The sequence below is a fragment of the Pristiophorus japonicus genome, chromosome 15 (assembly GCF_044704955.1).
Source record: "Pristiophorus japonicus isolate sPriJap1 chromosome 15, sPriJap1.hap1, whole genome shotgun sequence".
Taxonomy (NCBI): Eukaryota; Metazoa; Chordata; class Chondrichthyes; family Pristiophoridae; genus Pristiophorus; species Pristiophorus japonicus.
In genome coordinates, this window is record NC_091991.1 from 32,628,284 (window position 1) to 32,644,327 (window position 16,044).

At 41.9% G+C, this 16,044-nt stretch overlaps 1 protein-coding gene across 1 annotated transcript in view; it reads left to right on the forward strand.

Annotated features, from left to right (window-relative positions):
- Nucleotides 1-16,044, forward strand: part of lemd3 (LEM domain containing 3) — a 77,838-nt gene that overhangs the window by 27,259 nt on the left and 34,535 nt on the right. Inside the window, exons 2-3 of the mRNA XM_070900291.1 lie at nucleotides 9,069-9,100; nucleotides 11,485-11,551. Of these exons, the coding sequence (XP_070756392.1) occupies nucleotides 9,069-9,100; nucleotides 11,485-11,551 (99 nt within the window). The remainder of the gene's footprint in view (nucleotides 1-9,068; nucleotides 9,101-11,484; nucleotides 11,552-16,044) is intronic.

The window sequence follows — 16,044 nt, forward strand, 5'->3', positions numbered from 1 at the left end:
ACCAACATTTACTAGTCTCACCTTTTTTTTAAACTGCTTTTCTCTTCCGCCCAAAGCGCATAATTTCACATTTCCCCACAATATACTCCATCTGCTACTTTATTGCCCACTCACTAAATCTGTCCATATCCTTTTGCCGCCTCTTTCATAGAATCATAGAAATTTACAGCAAGGAAGGAGGCCATTTCAGCCCATTGTGTCCCCGCCAGCTGACCAAGAGCTATCCAACCTAATCCCATTTTCCAGCTCTTGGTCCGTAGCCCTGTAGGTTACGGCACTTTAAGTGCACATCCAAGTATTTTTTAAATGTGGTGAGGCTTTCTGCCACTGCCACCCTTTCAGGCAGTGAGTTCCAGACCCTCACCACCCTCTGAAGAAATGTCCCTTCATATCTCCTCTAAACCTTCCCCCAATTACTTTAAATCTATGCCCCCTGGTTGTTGACCCCTCTGCCAAGGGAAACGGGCATTTCCTATCCATTCTATCCAGGCCAATCATAATTTTATACACCTCAATCAAGTCTCCCCTCAGCCTCTGTTCCAAAGAAAACAGATCCAGCATCTCCAAGTCTTTCCTCATAGACAAAATTCTCCAGTCCAGGCAACATTCTTGTAAATCTCCTCTGCACTCTTTCTAGTGTAATCACATCTTTCTTGTAATGTGGTGACCAGAACTGCACAAAGTACTCCAGCTGCGGCCTAACCAGTGTTTTATACAGTTTAAGCATAACGTCCTTGCTCTTGTATTCCATGCCTCGACGAATAAAAGCAAGTATTCCATATATCATCTTAACCACCTTATCTACCTGGCCTGCTACCTTCAGGGATCTGTGAACCTGCACTCCAAGGTCCCTTTGTTCCTCTGCACTTTTTAGTGTCATACACACCATTTGATGTGTATTCCCGTGCCTTGTTGGAGCTCCCCAAATGCATTACCTCACACTTAACCGGATTGAATTCCATTTGCCACTGTTCTGCCCACCTGACCAGTCCATTGATATCTTCCTGCAGTCCGCAGCTTTCTGCATTATCAACCACACAGCCTATTTTAGTGTTATCTGCAAACTTCTTAATCATACCCCCAACATTCAAGTCCAAGTCATTGATGTATACTACAAGAAGCAAGGGACCCAGCACTGAGCCTGGCGGAACCCCACTGGATACAGCCTTCCAGTCACAAAAACATCCATCAACCATTGCCCTTTGCTTCCTCCCTATGAGCCAATTTTGGATCCAACTTGCACTTTGCCCTGGATTACATGGGCTTTTACTTTTGTGACCAGTCTACCAGTCTGATCAAAAGCTTTGCTAAAATCCATATACACTACATCATACACTACATATATGCATCCACCTCACCACTTACTTTCCCACCGAGCTTGGCATAGTCAGCAAACTTGAATTCATTACACTCGGTCCCTTCATCTAAGTCATTGATAAAGATCATGAATAGCTGAAGTCCAAGCACTGATTCTTGCGGCACCCCACTGGTTACAACCTGCCAACCTGAAAATGACCCATTTATTCCGACTCTGTTATCTGTCTGTTAAGGAATCCTCAATCCAAGCTTAATATATTACCCCAAATCTTTTGTGGCACCTTATCGAATGCCTTTTGAAAATCCAAATATACTAACTACATCCACTGTTTTTCCCTTTATCTACCCTGTTAGTTACACACAAAAAAAACCTCTAGATTTGTCAAACTCAATTTCCCTTTCATAAAACTGTGTTAACTGAATTATATTGTGAATTCCTGCAGTTTTCCCTTGAGTTAATAGAATGCACCAGATTGTGCTGTAGAATGTGTTTTGAGCGTATAATGGTGTATTATGAAAGTTCTTTAATGTGAAAGACATCTATCAGTTGATGGTGGACCTCCACTCCACTGATTTTACCATACCAGAGTGCCATCGACTGTTGAAGTGCAAGGCTTTCCTATTGATCTGCTCAAATGTAAGTGAGCTGACTTGCATGTGACCAAGGGCACACTTTTTCATGGGCCTCCTGATCTGCTTTCAGAACAATAACCTCTTCTGTTAACCTGCTAAATTACTGAGCCAATTCATTGTGTCAGCTTGTTCGGGTCTTGATGCAAAATACGAATATGATCATAGAACCATAGAAATTTACGATACAGAAGAAGGCCATTTGGCAGATCGTGTCTGTGCTGAGCGAAAAAAAGCTCTCCTACCTAATCCCACTTTCCAGTTCTTGGGGCTCAGTTTTCCCCAAAGCTGTTTAGCGTACTTGAAGAGTTACGCCCGTTTTTTGGGGGCGCAACTATGCCAAAAAAAATCATCCACTTTCCCTGTTTGAATTGGGTTTTTTTGGCGCCGCGTAGCTTGTCCTTTAGCTTTGGAGGTGGAGCTTAAGATTTGTGCCAAAAAGATCGGGTTGCCAGGGAAACGAGGGACACACCGGGCTGAGGCTGGAAAGTGAAACATACAACACATTTTGGCCAGTTCACAGCAACCTGCACAAGCACCTTGCACATTGCAGCAACTTACCACCATTAAATTATTAGAGTTTATGCTGAAAGTCTATCCCTCCCTCCCTCCCTCCCCCACCCCCCCTTTCCCAGTGCTGATTGCTGCTGCTAGCCCTGGCCAAAAGGCCTCCCTCCTCCCAGTGCCGGTTGCCGCTGGTAGCCCTGACCAAAAGGCCTCTCTCCTCCAGGTGCCGCTCTTAACCCTGGTCAAAAGGCCTCCATCCCCTCCCTGCGCCGGATGCCGCTCCTAGCCTTGGCCGAAAGGCCTCGCTTTCTCCCCCCCGCACCCCTTCCTCTCCTCTTCCCCCCCCCCCCCCCCCCCCCACCTTCCCTTTCTCCTCTCCCCTCTCCCTCTCTGCTGCTTTCCAGCCGTGGAACTGCATCTGTTGCACTGTTTCTCTTACCTGCACTGTGTGTATTGTGTTAACTGAACAGAAGGTTTTTAGAGTGGTCACATATGTCACATATGGAGTAAATCGGAGCAGGCCAAACTTGCTTAAATTGCAGGAATTGGCGTGGGTGGCAGGTTACGCCCCCAATGAAGTTTTTAAAAAAAAAAAAAATCGTAGCCTAAAAAAATCCTACCTAAGTGAATTGTGAAACTTTGGAATAAATTCAAATCTCCCAAGTTTCCCCAAAGAAAAACGGTGCACGACAAAAAATTGGCGCAGATAATTGGGGAAAATTGAGCCTTTGGTCTGTAGCCTTGTAGCTTACAACACTTCCAAGTGCATATCCAAGTACTTCTTAAATGTGATGAGGGTTTCTGCTTCTACCTCCCTTTCAGTCAGTGAGTTCCAGACCCCACCACCCTCTGATGATACTAATGTGACATCATTGATTATCCACTCCCAATTTTGACTTTCCACATATTGGGATATTTCATTAAGTTTGGAAAGCATAATTGTATGCATCATGAGACAAAATTACATTAAGACTCTTGAACTCAATATATGCACACATGGTACTCCGCAAACATGCAGGAGAACCAGTTTCTGTCTCCATCCGGGCCTAGAAGAGACCGGCACAGATTTAAAAAAAATGAACAAAATTGGGAGATTTACAGGGGGCTATTTGACATCACTGTGTTGAACTGCACTAGCTGAAATCTATTACTTATAAAAAGACTTGAAACTTATTTACTAATGAGATATGCTGTAGCTTTCAGATAAGTCACCATACAATTAAAGGATTGTTTTTGTTGGTGTTTTATAACGACGAGATAAATGTTCAGTTTTATTCAAGTCGTATTTAAGTTGAAACATTTATTGAAGTTAAATTAATGAGCTGGCCAAAGGCTTGTAGCAAACTTATTAAAGTTCTTCAATATGTAAATGTATAGTGGATTCTGGATTTTGTATACAGGTGCATTGAATCCAAAATGAGAGATAACGGTGAATCTATACCATAATTGGTTAGGCTACAGTTAGTCCCTTGCTTTTGAAAAGTTATTTGCATCATGGAAAAGTGGTAGTGTAGGTTCATTAGAATGAAACACAACCACAGTGTTTACTGGAGCAGAAGATTTTCGAAAAGGCTACCAGAATTCTGAAACCGTTTTGATAGGGTATTCATGAAAGATTATTTCCACTGGTTACTAAATAAGTAGTAAGGATGCATTAACTTAGAATTGGTAATAGAAACTTAAAAGTGATGGATAGAATTTTTTCACATGAAAAGTTGTTATAATATGGAATGGGGTACCATAAGGTGGTTGAGGTCAAGTCAATTACAATATTTAATAGGGAATTAAATGAAAATTTGAAGAAAAATATTAGAGCATAGGGCAATGGGATTAGAGCACACAACCTTGATGTCAAGCAAGCACCAACTGTAGGCCAAATTTATTTGACCCAATAATGTGACATTCTTTTGCAAGTATCATTGAAACTTACAATATTCAAATGGAGACATGGCATCTGTATTTAATATAAGCTAGCTTTGCATAAACTGGACTATTCCAAAATATAATGGCTTCTTTGCCACTTGGGGTGCCAATCAAACGGGCTGCTTTAAGCTGGATGGTATTGAGTTTTGAGTGTTGTTGGAGCTGCACTCATCCAGGTAAGTGGAGAGTATTCCATCACACTTCTGGCCTTATAGATGGTGGGAAGGCTTTGGGGAGCCAGAAGTTGAGTTACTCACCGCAGAATACCCAGCCTCTGACCCGCTCTTGTAGCCACAGTATTTATGTAGCTGGTCCAGTAAAGTTTCTGGTCAATATTAACCCCGCCCCCATCCCCTCCCGCCCCCAGGATGTTGACGGGGGATTTGTCGATGGTAATGCCATTCAGTGTCATGGGGCGTAGGTTAGACTTTCTCTTGTTGGAGATGGTTATTGCCTGGCACTTGTGTGGCATGAATGTTACTTGCCAATAATAAGCTCAAGCCTGAATGTTGTCCTTGCTGCATGCATGCAAACACGGACTGCTTCATTATCTGTGAAGTTACAAATTGAACCGAACAATGCAATAGTCAGTGTGCATCTCCACTTCTGACCTTATGGTGGATGGAAGATCACTGACGGTTGGGTCTGGGACACTGCCCACAGGAACTCCTGCAGCGATCGAGGTGGCGTGGCCCCAAAAAATTACAGGGATCATTGTTCCTGGCAGAAACCAAACTGAGCATTAGTGAGTAAGTGCTGCTTAATAGCACTGTCTAAGACACCTTCCATCACGTTGCTGCTGATTGAGAGTAAACTGATGGTCGACTGGATTTGTCATGCTTTTGGTGGATAGGTTATACCTGGGCAGTTTTCCTCTTTGTTAGGTAGATGCCAGTGTTGTAGCTGTACTGGAACAGCTTGTCTAGAGGCGTGGCTAGTTCTGGAGCACAAGTCTTCAGCATGACTCCCGGGTGAGTGAAAACAGTAGCCTGAAAGGATTAACAATCAAATTGATGGTTTGGTTTGGGAGATTACAGCTGAGAAAAGGAGTCCCAAGTTTACATCATGTGATATGAATTGAGGGAACAAGTTACTAATTGTTTTTTTAAAGTCTGTTAGCAGATGGGAAAGTCAAGTATTGAGAAAATGTGATTGAATTTGAACTTGATGGTCATGCTGATTATATCAACGCTGTCCTGTAAATAAAGGTGGATGCAGAAAGGATGTTTCCACTGATAGGGGAGACTAGAACTAGGGGGCATAATCTTAGAATAAGGGCTGCCCATTTAAAACTGAGATGAGGAGGAATTTCTTCTGAGGGTTGTAAATCTGTGGAATTTGCTGCCTCAGAGAGCTGTGGAAGCTGGGTCATTGAATACATTTGACAAAGATAGACAGTTTCTTAACCAATAAAGGGCTATGGGGAGCGGGCAGGGAAGTGGAGTTGAGCCCATGATCGGATCAGCCATGATCGTATTAAATGGCGGAGCAGGCTTGAGGGGCCATATGGCTCGTTCCTATTTCTATGTAAAGAGCCAGACCCAATTTGCTGAAGATCCATTTTGGTGCGGTATGCAAATTGGCTGCCACCATCGTCTACATAAGTGATCTCAGCCAACGAACTCCTATTTGAAGTGTAAAGTGTTTAGGATGCCCTAAGGATCTGAAAGGCATTATTTAATGTAAGCAGATTCAAGATTCACACCTAGAATATGACTTTAGTTGTTTGAAACCAGGATAGAGATATTTCATCCACTGTGGGCACCATTCATAGAATTGTAGAATCCTGGAGCATAGAAAGGAGCCATTCAGCCCATCATACCTGTGATAGCTCTTTGAAAGAGCTACCTATCCCCTTGCTCCTTTTCCCAATACCCTTTTAAATGTGCCATTTTGGTAGGGCTACCATGTTCTACGAACCATATAAAATCTCCTAACCTCTGTTCTTTTGGAGATCTGGGGGTAGAAATCCGCTCATTAACGCTAGTAATATCAACACAATCCGGGCTGAATTCGCGCAACTGATTGGGGAATTTTAAACACAAGTGAGTTACACCTAAAACCACTTACATTTGTGTTTTTTGCAATCTTTCTGCTGGTTTAAAATTCAATTCACCGGAATCGGGCCTCATACAAAACTGCTCATGTCCCCTGGTCAAAATTGCGGGTTTCTGCCAATTGCACTGGTTCAGGAAGGCTCTTCAAATTGCGCTTATTTTCTTAGGCACGTTTTCAAAGTTTTTTTAATATCAAAAAATATTTAATTTATTAAGAACCTATTAAGTGGTTCAGTATAGATTTTTTATGTAATTTACAGTGACTTTAAGTTGGGTTACTCACAGGTGGAGGAGGAGGACCCTTTTGTAAAAATTGCTTATTTTTGGTGATGAACTCATTTTTAGCCATATTAATAAAATTGTGCCAGGTTAACACTCTTAAATACATGAAAGAATATTTTTTAATGGAGAGGAAAAAAATAAACATTTACATTCTATTACGCTGCTCGATTGCCCTGTTTCATTGAAGATTTTACCTTTGCGATTATGGAAATAAACGTTCTGGGAATCGTGAACTGTAATCTAACCAGTGCAATTTCCAAAGCGGAAACGCCAGCCCCTTAAATTCATGCTCTCTCATACACTGAGCAGTGGAAATAGTTTTTCCCCATCCCTCGTAATTTGAACACCTTTATCAGACCTACTTGTAACCTTTGTCCTAATGAAAATAATTCCAGTTTCTCTAGTGTCTCCTTCTAACTAAAACTCTTATTTTTTAATGGAAGTTGACTCGCACTGCCATATATCTACTTGTGCGGTAACAATGAAAATCCCTTATCATCTGGACTGCATTTTTGTGCCTTGCGCCCACATACCCTTTCAATCTCTCTGAAGATGGACTAAGTTAACATTGGGTGCAGTAAAGATTTGTTTTCAAACACAACAGTAAGATTGATGCGAGTCAATTGACAGAATCAGTACAACTTCTGGTTGTGTATCATTACAAAAATGAACACACAGCTAGCCCACTATGGTGGGTTGTTTAATTCAACTTTGAAGCTCAAACTTTCTTCCCTGTTCTACCTCCTTAGCAACTCACTTTCTTTGCAGCCTTTTGCTGTTTGATTCTTGGTGTCTAGTGTTCACATTTTTAAAAGCTTCTCTCCCTGACATGGAAATTAACGGAGTTTTTCAATGCCAGCATGCTAGGTGTCTTCCTGAACAACTAGACACGTTAGAACTTTGTTTAATCTCTGAGGGAAGCAACTTCCCATCTTGCATTTTAATCACCTCGTCTGCTTATGGATCTACAATACAGCATGCAAGAAGCTCATGTCCAAGGCCTGTTCCCTATTAGGTTTTTCAGGGGACATCTGCAATGCAACTAACTCAATTATATAAAGTCTTAATACTAAGATTTCACAACTTAGACTTTAACACATTTGCCATGTGGACAAGAATTAACAAGGTTGAAGTTGGATTAGAAGGGGGCAGGTAGGAGTTAATTGTTTAATTCATTGTCCATTGTGGTAATATGCCTTTATAGACCAGGAAAGTCCGATGCTCAAGCTTTAGCTTCTGCTAAATTAGTTGGTCCTTACTAAGATGACAGCAGGGAAGTTACAATTGACTTTAGCATCCCTAGTTTCAGTAGAGGAAACTTGTCTGCTGTTCCTGATAGCTATTGCATGACTAGCATCTGGCTGGACAATGTGTGCCAGCATTCACTGTATAAACTCACTCCTAACAAATGGCCACTTGGATGAGGTGCCAGAGGACAGCCAAAGCCCATGGAGTTATACTCCACAATAATTCAGTGTCTTCAGTAGGTGAAGAGAATGTACAGTGTAATGTTATATAAAAGCATATGATGATGCAATGTTCTGTAATAAAGTATATAATTGCATTTTAATTAATTCAAAACAGTTTACAAGATTGAAACCAAATATAATCAGTTTTAGAGGATTTTGATAAATGTTCTTGCTTTTTTTTTTAAGTGCGGAAATGCAGAAAGTAAATTTTATTTTCTTTTTAGATGTCATCTCTCCACACATTGTGAAATTCCCATTAAGTCACCAATTAATCCCCCTCTGGCAAAATAATTAAAGAAATTTCCTGCTCTGTGTTCCAATCTAAAAGAATAAAGGGAAATAGAAAATTGAGGATTAGCAAATGAAACCAATCAAATTGAAAAAGGTTATAACAAAAGCAAGCTATTTTAAATTGAACATATTTGAATTGATGCATTGTAATCTTGAAATTGTATCTTTAACTTGACTGTAATAGATTGGTGCATGTATGCGCTGCGGAGTGATGTGGTGCGAGGTCATACCTGTGCTTTCACCGCGTTCTCCATCTTAGCTTGACCATCTCCGAGAGGTGGACGTCCGTAGGAAAGTGCAGGAATACTGCAATCTATGAAAAATTAATACCTCTCAATCGCCCACTCTCTCAACTATCTCTCAAATTTTCCATTAAAGGTTGCAGAGGAAGATAGGGCAAATCAACTTAGGCGCTCTTGCCCCAGGAGCTGACAATATGACATGTAATGTTGAAGTTGACCCATGTACATGTGTGTATAATTAATTGGAATTTTAAAAACCATAGATTGTATTTTTAAAATTCTTCAACTCCTGAGCCAGTAGCCAATTCTATAAATGTCCATTACCATTAATGATTTTTTTTCCTTTTCAGTAAAATCTCAGCCATTTGGAATAGATGATAAGGTAAGTGCTACTCATATTTATATATAACTTTGTCACTTCAAATTTTTTTCCTCACTAAGTAAAATTGTGTACGTGAAAATAAAAATCCATGAATTCTCCAGGGAGCCACCCTTCTCCCACACCTGCGTGATGTTTGGAACAACAAAAAAACATTTGATCTATGATATGGTTGGATTCACATCAGTTTTAAGCTGATGAGGACTTGATCTCAATTTAGTTTTTTCTGGGGAAACTATCACTTTTCTGTCTGTCTGCCAGGAAAAGATCCCAACAAATGTTTAAACATAGTTTCTATGATGACCATTAATAGTGAGGTTAATACTTTAATATTGTTGCTTCAGTAAAACATAATGAGTAGGTGACATTTTCTTACAATGTCCACTTGAACTGTGGAAAAATACCAGCAGTAGAATGGGAATAATTTGGGTTGTGTTTTGAGACCACACTATGGGCCCAAGTTTCCACAAGAAAAAAAACGGGCGCCCCTCCGAGCTGGGTGCCCGTTTTCGCGCCTAAAACGGCGCCTAAAAAAATCCTCGGTAGTCTCCACCGACTTACAGGTCCTCTGGCCCTCGGCGCAGCCGGCACGAGCTGTGGGGGGGCGGAGCCAGGTCCCTACGCTTAAAACAGTGCCGGGACCTCTGCACATGCGCTACAGTGGGCACGCAAGTGCAGTAGCTCTAGGCACCGAACTGTGTGGGAGGGGCCCGAAGCACGCAGCCCCTAGCCCTGGCCCAATGGCCTCACTGGGGCTGCGTGAATGAGGCTCCCCGCCCGACCAGACCCGACACTCGCTCCCCGCCCCCCCCGCCGACCAGACCCGACCCGACCCGACACCCGCTCCCCCCCCCCCCCGCCCCGACCGAGACCCGACACCCAAGACCGGCTCCCCCCCCCGCCCCGACCCGAGACCCGCTCTCCCCGCCCCGAGGCCCGCTCTCTTCTCTCCTCCCCCCCCCCCCCCCACGCCCCGACCCGAGACCCGCTCTCCCCCGCCCCGACAGAGACCAGAGACCCGCTCTCCCCCCCCCCCCCCCCCCCCCCGAGACCCGCCCCGACCGAGACCCGCTCTCCCCCCCCCCCCCCCCCCCCCCGCCCCGACCCGAGGCCCGCTCCCCCCCCCCCCCCCCCCCCCCCCAACGACCCGACATCCGCTCCCTCCCCCCGACCCCTGCTCCCCTCCCCTCCCCTCCCCTCTCTCTCTCCCCCTTCCCTCTCTCTCTCTCCCTCCCCTCTCTCTCTCCCCCTCCCCTCTCTCTCTCTCCCTCCCTCTCTCTCTCTCCCTCCCCTCTCTCTCTCTCTCTCTCTCTCTCTCTCTCTCTCTCTCTCTCTCTCTCTCTCTCTCAGCAGCACGAACAGCTGCAGAATTCTCCCTGGCTGAAGCACTTTCACACAGGTAGGAAGATGGTTTATTTAATCTTTTCTTGGCTTATAAATGTTTATTCAGGTTGGATTTATTTGTATAATATTTGTAGAAGTATAAATAAGGATTTATTGTCGAATTTAATGAGTTCCCTTCCCCCCACCTTGTTCTGGACGCCTAATTTGTAACCTGCCCCTGATTTTTTAATGTGTAGAACAGGTTTTTTCAGTTCTACAAAAATCTTCACTGGCGCCATTCTACTTTAGTTTGGAGTACATTTTCACTGTGGAAACTTTCAAATCAGGCGTCAGTGGCCGGACACGCCCCCTTTTGAAGAAAAAATTCTGTTCTAAACTAGAACTGTTCTACCTGACTAGAACTACAGAAAAAAAAATGTGGAGAATTGCGATTTCTAAAATAGTCCGTTCTCCACCAGTTGCTCCTAAAAATCAGGCGCGAATCATGTGGAAACTTGGGCCCTATGAACTGTATAATGCCGAGTGGTGAGAGTAATTTAAAGGGGTGAATTAAGTGCATCCTGCAAGGAGCATAATCACACATTAGCTTAAGTACACTCTTCTACCCCACCCCCCTTAGTGTATTATTACGAATATACCAATTACACCTAATGACAACACATTCTTACAATATGTCTTCAAAATATGTCCATTTGGGGATATTGAAGGTAGACTTTCAGCCTACTTGCAAATTAATTTGAAATTGTATTTTCTAAAGCTCCTGTGTATTGCAAGTATAGTTAAATATTTTGATTACTTAAAAGCTAGGGATAAATTAGTGTAAAGAAAATGCACCTATTAATGCTGTGGGAAGGAGAAATAAATCTAAACTTCTACCATCCAACTTGAGGTTTTTTTTTAAGTCTCTGCAATTCTCTCAATAGATTGCTCCTCTAAAATGCTGGCTCAGGTTTCCTTAAAAAATAACATTGTGTGGAGTCGTTGTATTTATTCTGCAAGCTGTAGACAATAACCAGGTAATTTTTGAATTGTATTTCATTTAGGTTGAAGAAAGAAGGGTAATTTTGATTATTCTTCATAGACTGCATGATCACCTTGCAAAAATAGCAGGTAAGACCTTAACTTGAACTTTTATATCATTTGACAGCTTGCCATTTGTCACAACGGCACACTTCTGGCTGCAGGCAACTAAGTAGATGCTGCACTTTCATGTACAGTACAAATATGGATAACTGGTGAGATTAGCATCTCTTTGTATTTCAAAGCCATGATGTAGACTTACAACTTAGATTATTTGAGGTACTTTTAATGTTTGATCTTAGTTTTTACATTTCTTGGGAGACGATTCACTTCCAAATGAGGTTAGATTGGGGGAAAATACTTGTTTTGTATCTAAAGTACTCTAACAGCTGAAATATAGTGCAGGATATCCATTGGCATTAGTGAATTGTACCACAGGAATTGCTTTAGCTGGATCTTCTAAGCTGCAAAGTAGTGGCGTACTGTAAGACATGAATTCTTTCCCCATTTCCAATTTTTCCCCCTCCCATCGTTTCACTGGGATATGTTTCCACAGAACGCTGCCCTTTGTTACCAATTGCTACTATTCATGTGAATGCTATCTGGCTGCGGAGGATGACAGCCAAATCCAATCCTGACCGCGTCCAGCATCCACTTCCAGTAGGGGATCACTGCATAGCACCCAGGAGTGGAAATCCTGGCCATTTCATCCCCGCCCCCCCACCCCTCCCCATGCTAATCCATGGATTCTAAAGTCAATTGTAGCATCCCTATGGCCGTCATGTCTTGGCTAACCTCACAGACTGGGGACTCGACCTGCGACCTTTCTGGTATGTCTGGCTCACAGGCTGAAACTTTGACCCTAAAACAGTGGAATAAACGCAAATTGTTTAATTCAAAATTGCTTTCTGAAATCAATATAGTTTTTTTTGAGGGTTCGTGACTATGTTTTACAACAGCAAAGTTGGCTAATTTGAGTAATTTAATTCAAGGTAATGAACCAAAGTTAATTGAAAAGAAGAAATTGAACATAAATTGAGAAAAAAGACAAAATAAGAAACGCAAAAAAATCTTGCAGACCTAGAAGGCTAGGAAGGAAAATCACTGCATTTAAAATAAGACAGTGACCAGTAAATATGACTCTAATTTAACTAATGTTCAAGTATACATAGGCAGTTGATCATTTACTGTTATCAAAAGCCCAGTTCTGATACAAAGCTTAGTTCTTGTGTTTCTATAAATGCCTTTTTTCAGGTGTTGATGGTCATTGCTGTGCGTGCAGGAAGTTGTCGTAGGCAATCATGAATAAGAGAATACTGTCAAACTAGAATCTAATTTACAATTACTGCTCACTGAAATGTTTTATCTAACTTTTGAAGACTTTCTGTGGTGTAGTATTGATATTTCTGCCACTGACTGTTGTTAACATGTTTTGACAGTACTCTGTTTTATTGTAAGGGTGGTAATTTGCTTCAATATCAGTTGAACAGATGCTTTGATCAATATTAAATTTAACTTCTGGAATTCCATTTTTTTTAGGTACATTAGAATTTGGCTTCCCAACACAGCTATACTTCATACCTATTAAACCACCTCATTCTACAATACTGCAATATAAGGCAGCATTTTTGCCTTGCCCTGGTTTAGTGTGTTTTGTGATTCAAGTATGAGTACTGAGAAAATACTGAAAAATCAAAGTTACATTTTCAACTTAATTATGCGTAGTCTGTGCAGCCTGCAAGATTCATCTTTTGCCAGTAAACGCATTCACAATCTGGTGTGTTGATGTTGAGTTAAATAGATGGTGGCACATTTTGAGTGCCACACAAGGTGATAACTTCACACTCAGGACATTTTCCCCCTGCACTCTTTCTCCCAATCTGGAGGCAAATAAGATGAAGGTAGCAACACAAGGTCACTGCAAGACCATGTCCTCTACCAATGCTGTATAGCTGTTCTATGATTTGTCCTTTGCTTTGCATTATAGCCTTGACCTATTTCCAGAGTTAAAAGATAACATCACAAATGTACAATATAGTGAACCCAGGCAAAAGCATTAAAATATCAATCTGGCCACCACAAATCACTAAAATGTATGTTTGTAACTCCTTTTGCATTTCTTTGCAAACTACTTAATAACTTAATTATTTGATGGAAACTTTTGCAAATATATAACCCTCATGAGACAGTAGTGCAACCAACCTGTATAGTAATACTGACTTAGATTTTAATTTTCACTGCCGAGTGGTAAACTTGGAACAATGGATCAGCCACCCCATTATATATCTCGCCCGATTTTTCCTTTCCATTGAAGTTGAAAGTTAAAATCTGTGATAAGTTTAAAATCTACCCCACTGTACTGTTTTCACATTAAGAATCTTCCATTACAGCATATACTTTTTGTCAGATCATTTTAACAATAATGTTGAAATGCACGCTACCTAAATATTAGTAGAGCCAGTTTTTGCTAAAGGCTGGGTGTGCATTGAGTTGACAGATATCTGTTATTCATCTAGGTGGAGCAGAAAGGATGATTGTCCTAGTAATTAAGGGCGTGAATGTGATAGAAGACAAGCAGTGTTCATTGCAGTAGGAAAATTGGCATTTTGTGCATTTCTATTAAGAGCACAGACTGACGGGTTGAAAATGAAATGGAGTACATTATATCATTTTTATGATGTAAACCTGGTAAAAGATGTTTTTGTATAATACCCAATAATTCCATTTTGATAGCAAATGGCATTAAAAATACCTGCTTTTACAAATAACATGCACTGTATCTTGGGCTTTTCCAATGGTTCAGTTAGTTATGGTTGTAAGCTGCTGAGCTATACAGACCAGAAAGGTATTAAGTTTGTTCTGGGCTGTGTTGAGTTGCCTGATATTGGTTAAGGTGGCAGCAGAGGCACCACAATTGCTTCAGTTATCCCTAAGCTTGGCGGGGGGCGGGGGGGGGGGGGGCGGGGGGTGGGGGGTGGTGGGGTGGTGGAGAGGGAGAGGGAGAGGGAGGAGTGGGAACTCTGCTGGAAATGCACTTCTGTGGACATCAGGTGAGAAATGAATAGGCTCAGCCATGCCATCCATCCCTGTGGTAAAATAACCTGCAGAGAATCGTGTTGCCTATAAACTAGGTTCCTCAGAAACCTTTCAAAATGATACTTAATATGACTTAATTTATTTTATAATTGTAAATTCTGTTCCTGGCTGCAAGTTTAAAAGGGCTAGCTTATGTTCTTTCCAGTGATCATCCCAAACTTAAAAATGCTACATTCAGTTGAGTGTCATAATGCACTCCCCTTGGATTATTTTGTTTTGGAGCAGGATCTGCTGCAAACTGCCCACCATGCCTGTTTTCACAGTCATGTTAAGAAATGCCTATTTTTGGTAACTAAAGCTCCTCTTTGAGTTTTCGTCTATCTTGACAAGCAATTTCATCTTTGGGGTTCAATTTTTAAATAATCATAATAGAAACTGTTGGCTCACTTATCAATATTTTATATTTCAATACAAAGTTGATTCCTCAAATCTTTCAAACGTTTCTGCTTTTCATCAAATTTTGGGGTACTTTCTCCCAACAGATGTGATTTATTTCAGCTGCAGCCTGTATCTTCATATATTTATATGATGTCAAGGATTGACTTGATTTCAATAAGTTAGTCTTTGTTAAATAGAAACATAGAAATTTACAGCGCAGAAGGAGGCCATTTCAGCCCATCATGTCTGCGCCGGTTGACAAAGAGCCACACGGCCCTCCGTCAGCAGCCCGAAAGGTTACATATAAACCTATGAACAATGACGGAAAGGCAAAGAGCACCCAGCCCAACCAGTCCACCTCACCATAAATGCGACACCCCTTATACTAAAACATTCTACACTCCACCCTAACCGGAGCCATGTGATCTCTTGGGGGAGGCAAAAACCAGATTAAAAACCCAGGCCAATTTAGGGAGAAAATATCTGGGAAAATATCTCTCCAACCCATCCAGGCGATCAAAACTAGTCCAGGAGATCACCCTGGCTGTATTCTATTCCCTGCAGTACTTATCATTACATCTGTTCCATCCAACAAAAGGTCATCCAGTCTAATCCCAATTACCAGCTCTAGGTCTGTAACCCTGCAGGTTACTGCACTTTAAGTGCCCATCCAGCCATCTCTTAAAAGTGGTGAGGGTTTCTGCATCCACCACTCTTCCAGGCAGCGAGTTCCAGATCCCCACAACCCTCTGCTTAAAGAAACCGCCCCCCCCCCTCCCAAATCTCCTCTAAACCTTCCACCAACTATCTTAAAACTGTGCCCCCTCATAATCGACCCCTCCACCAATGGAAAAGACCCTTACTATCCACTATGTCCAGGCCCCTCAATATTTTGTACACCACAATGAGGTTCCTCTCAACTTCCTCTGTTCCAATGAAAACAAACCCAGCCTAAGAAATCTGTCCTCATAACTAAGATTCTCCATTCCTTGGCCTCGAGGCCTCGCCGGCCTCCGGGCGCAAGTGTTAATCAATTGTATAATGACCGTCCCTCATTACTCATTTTTTTTTAAACTACTTGCATGTGAGATTACTAACTCCACCATTGC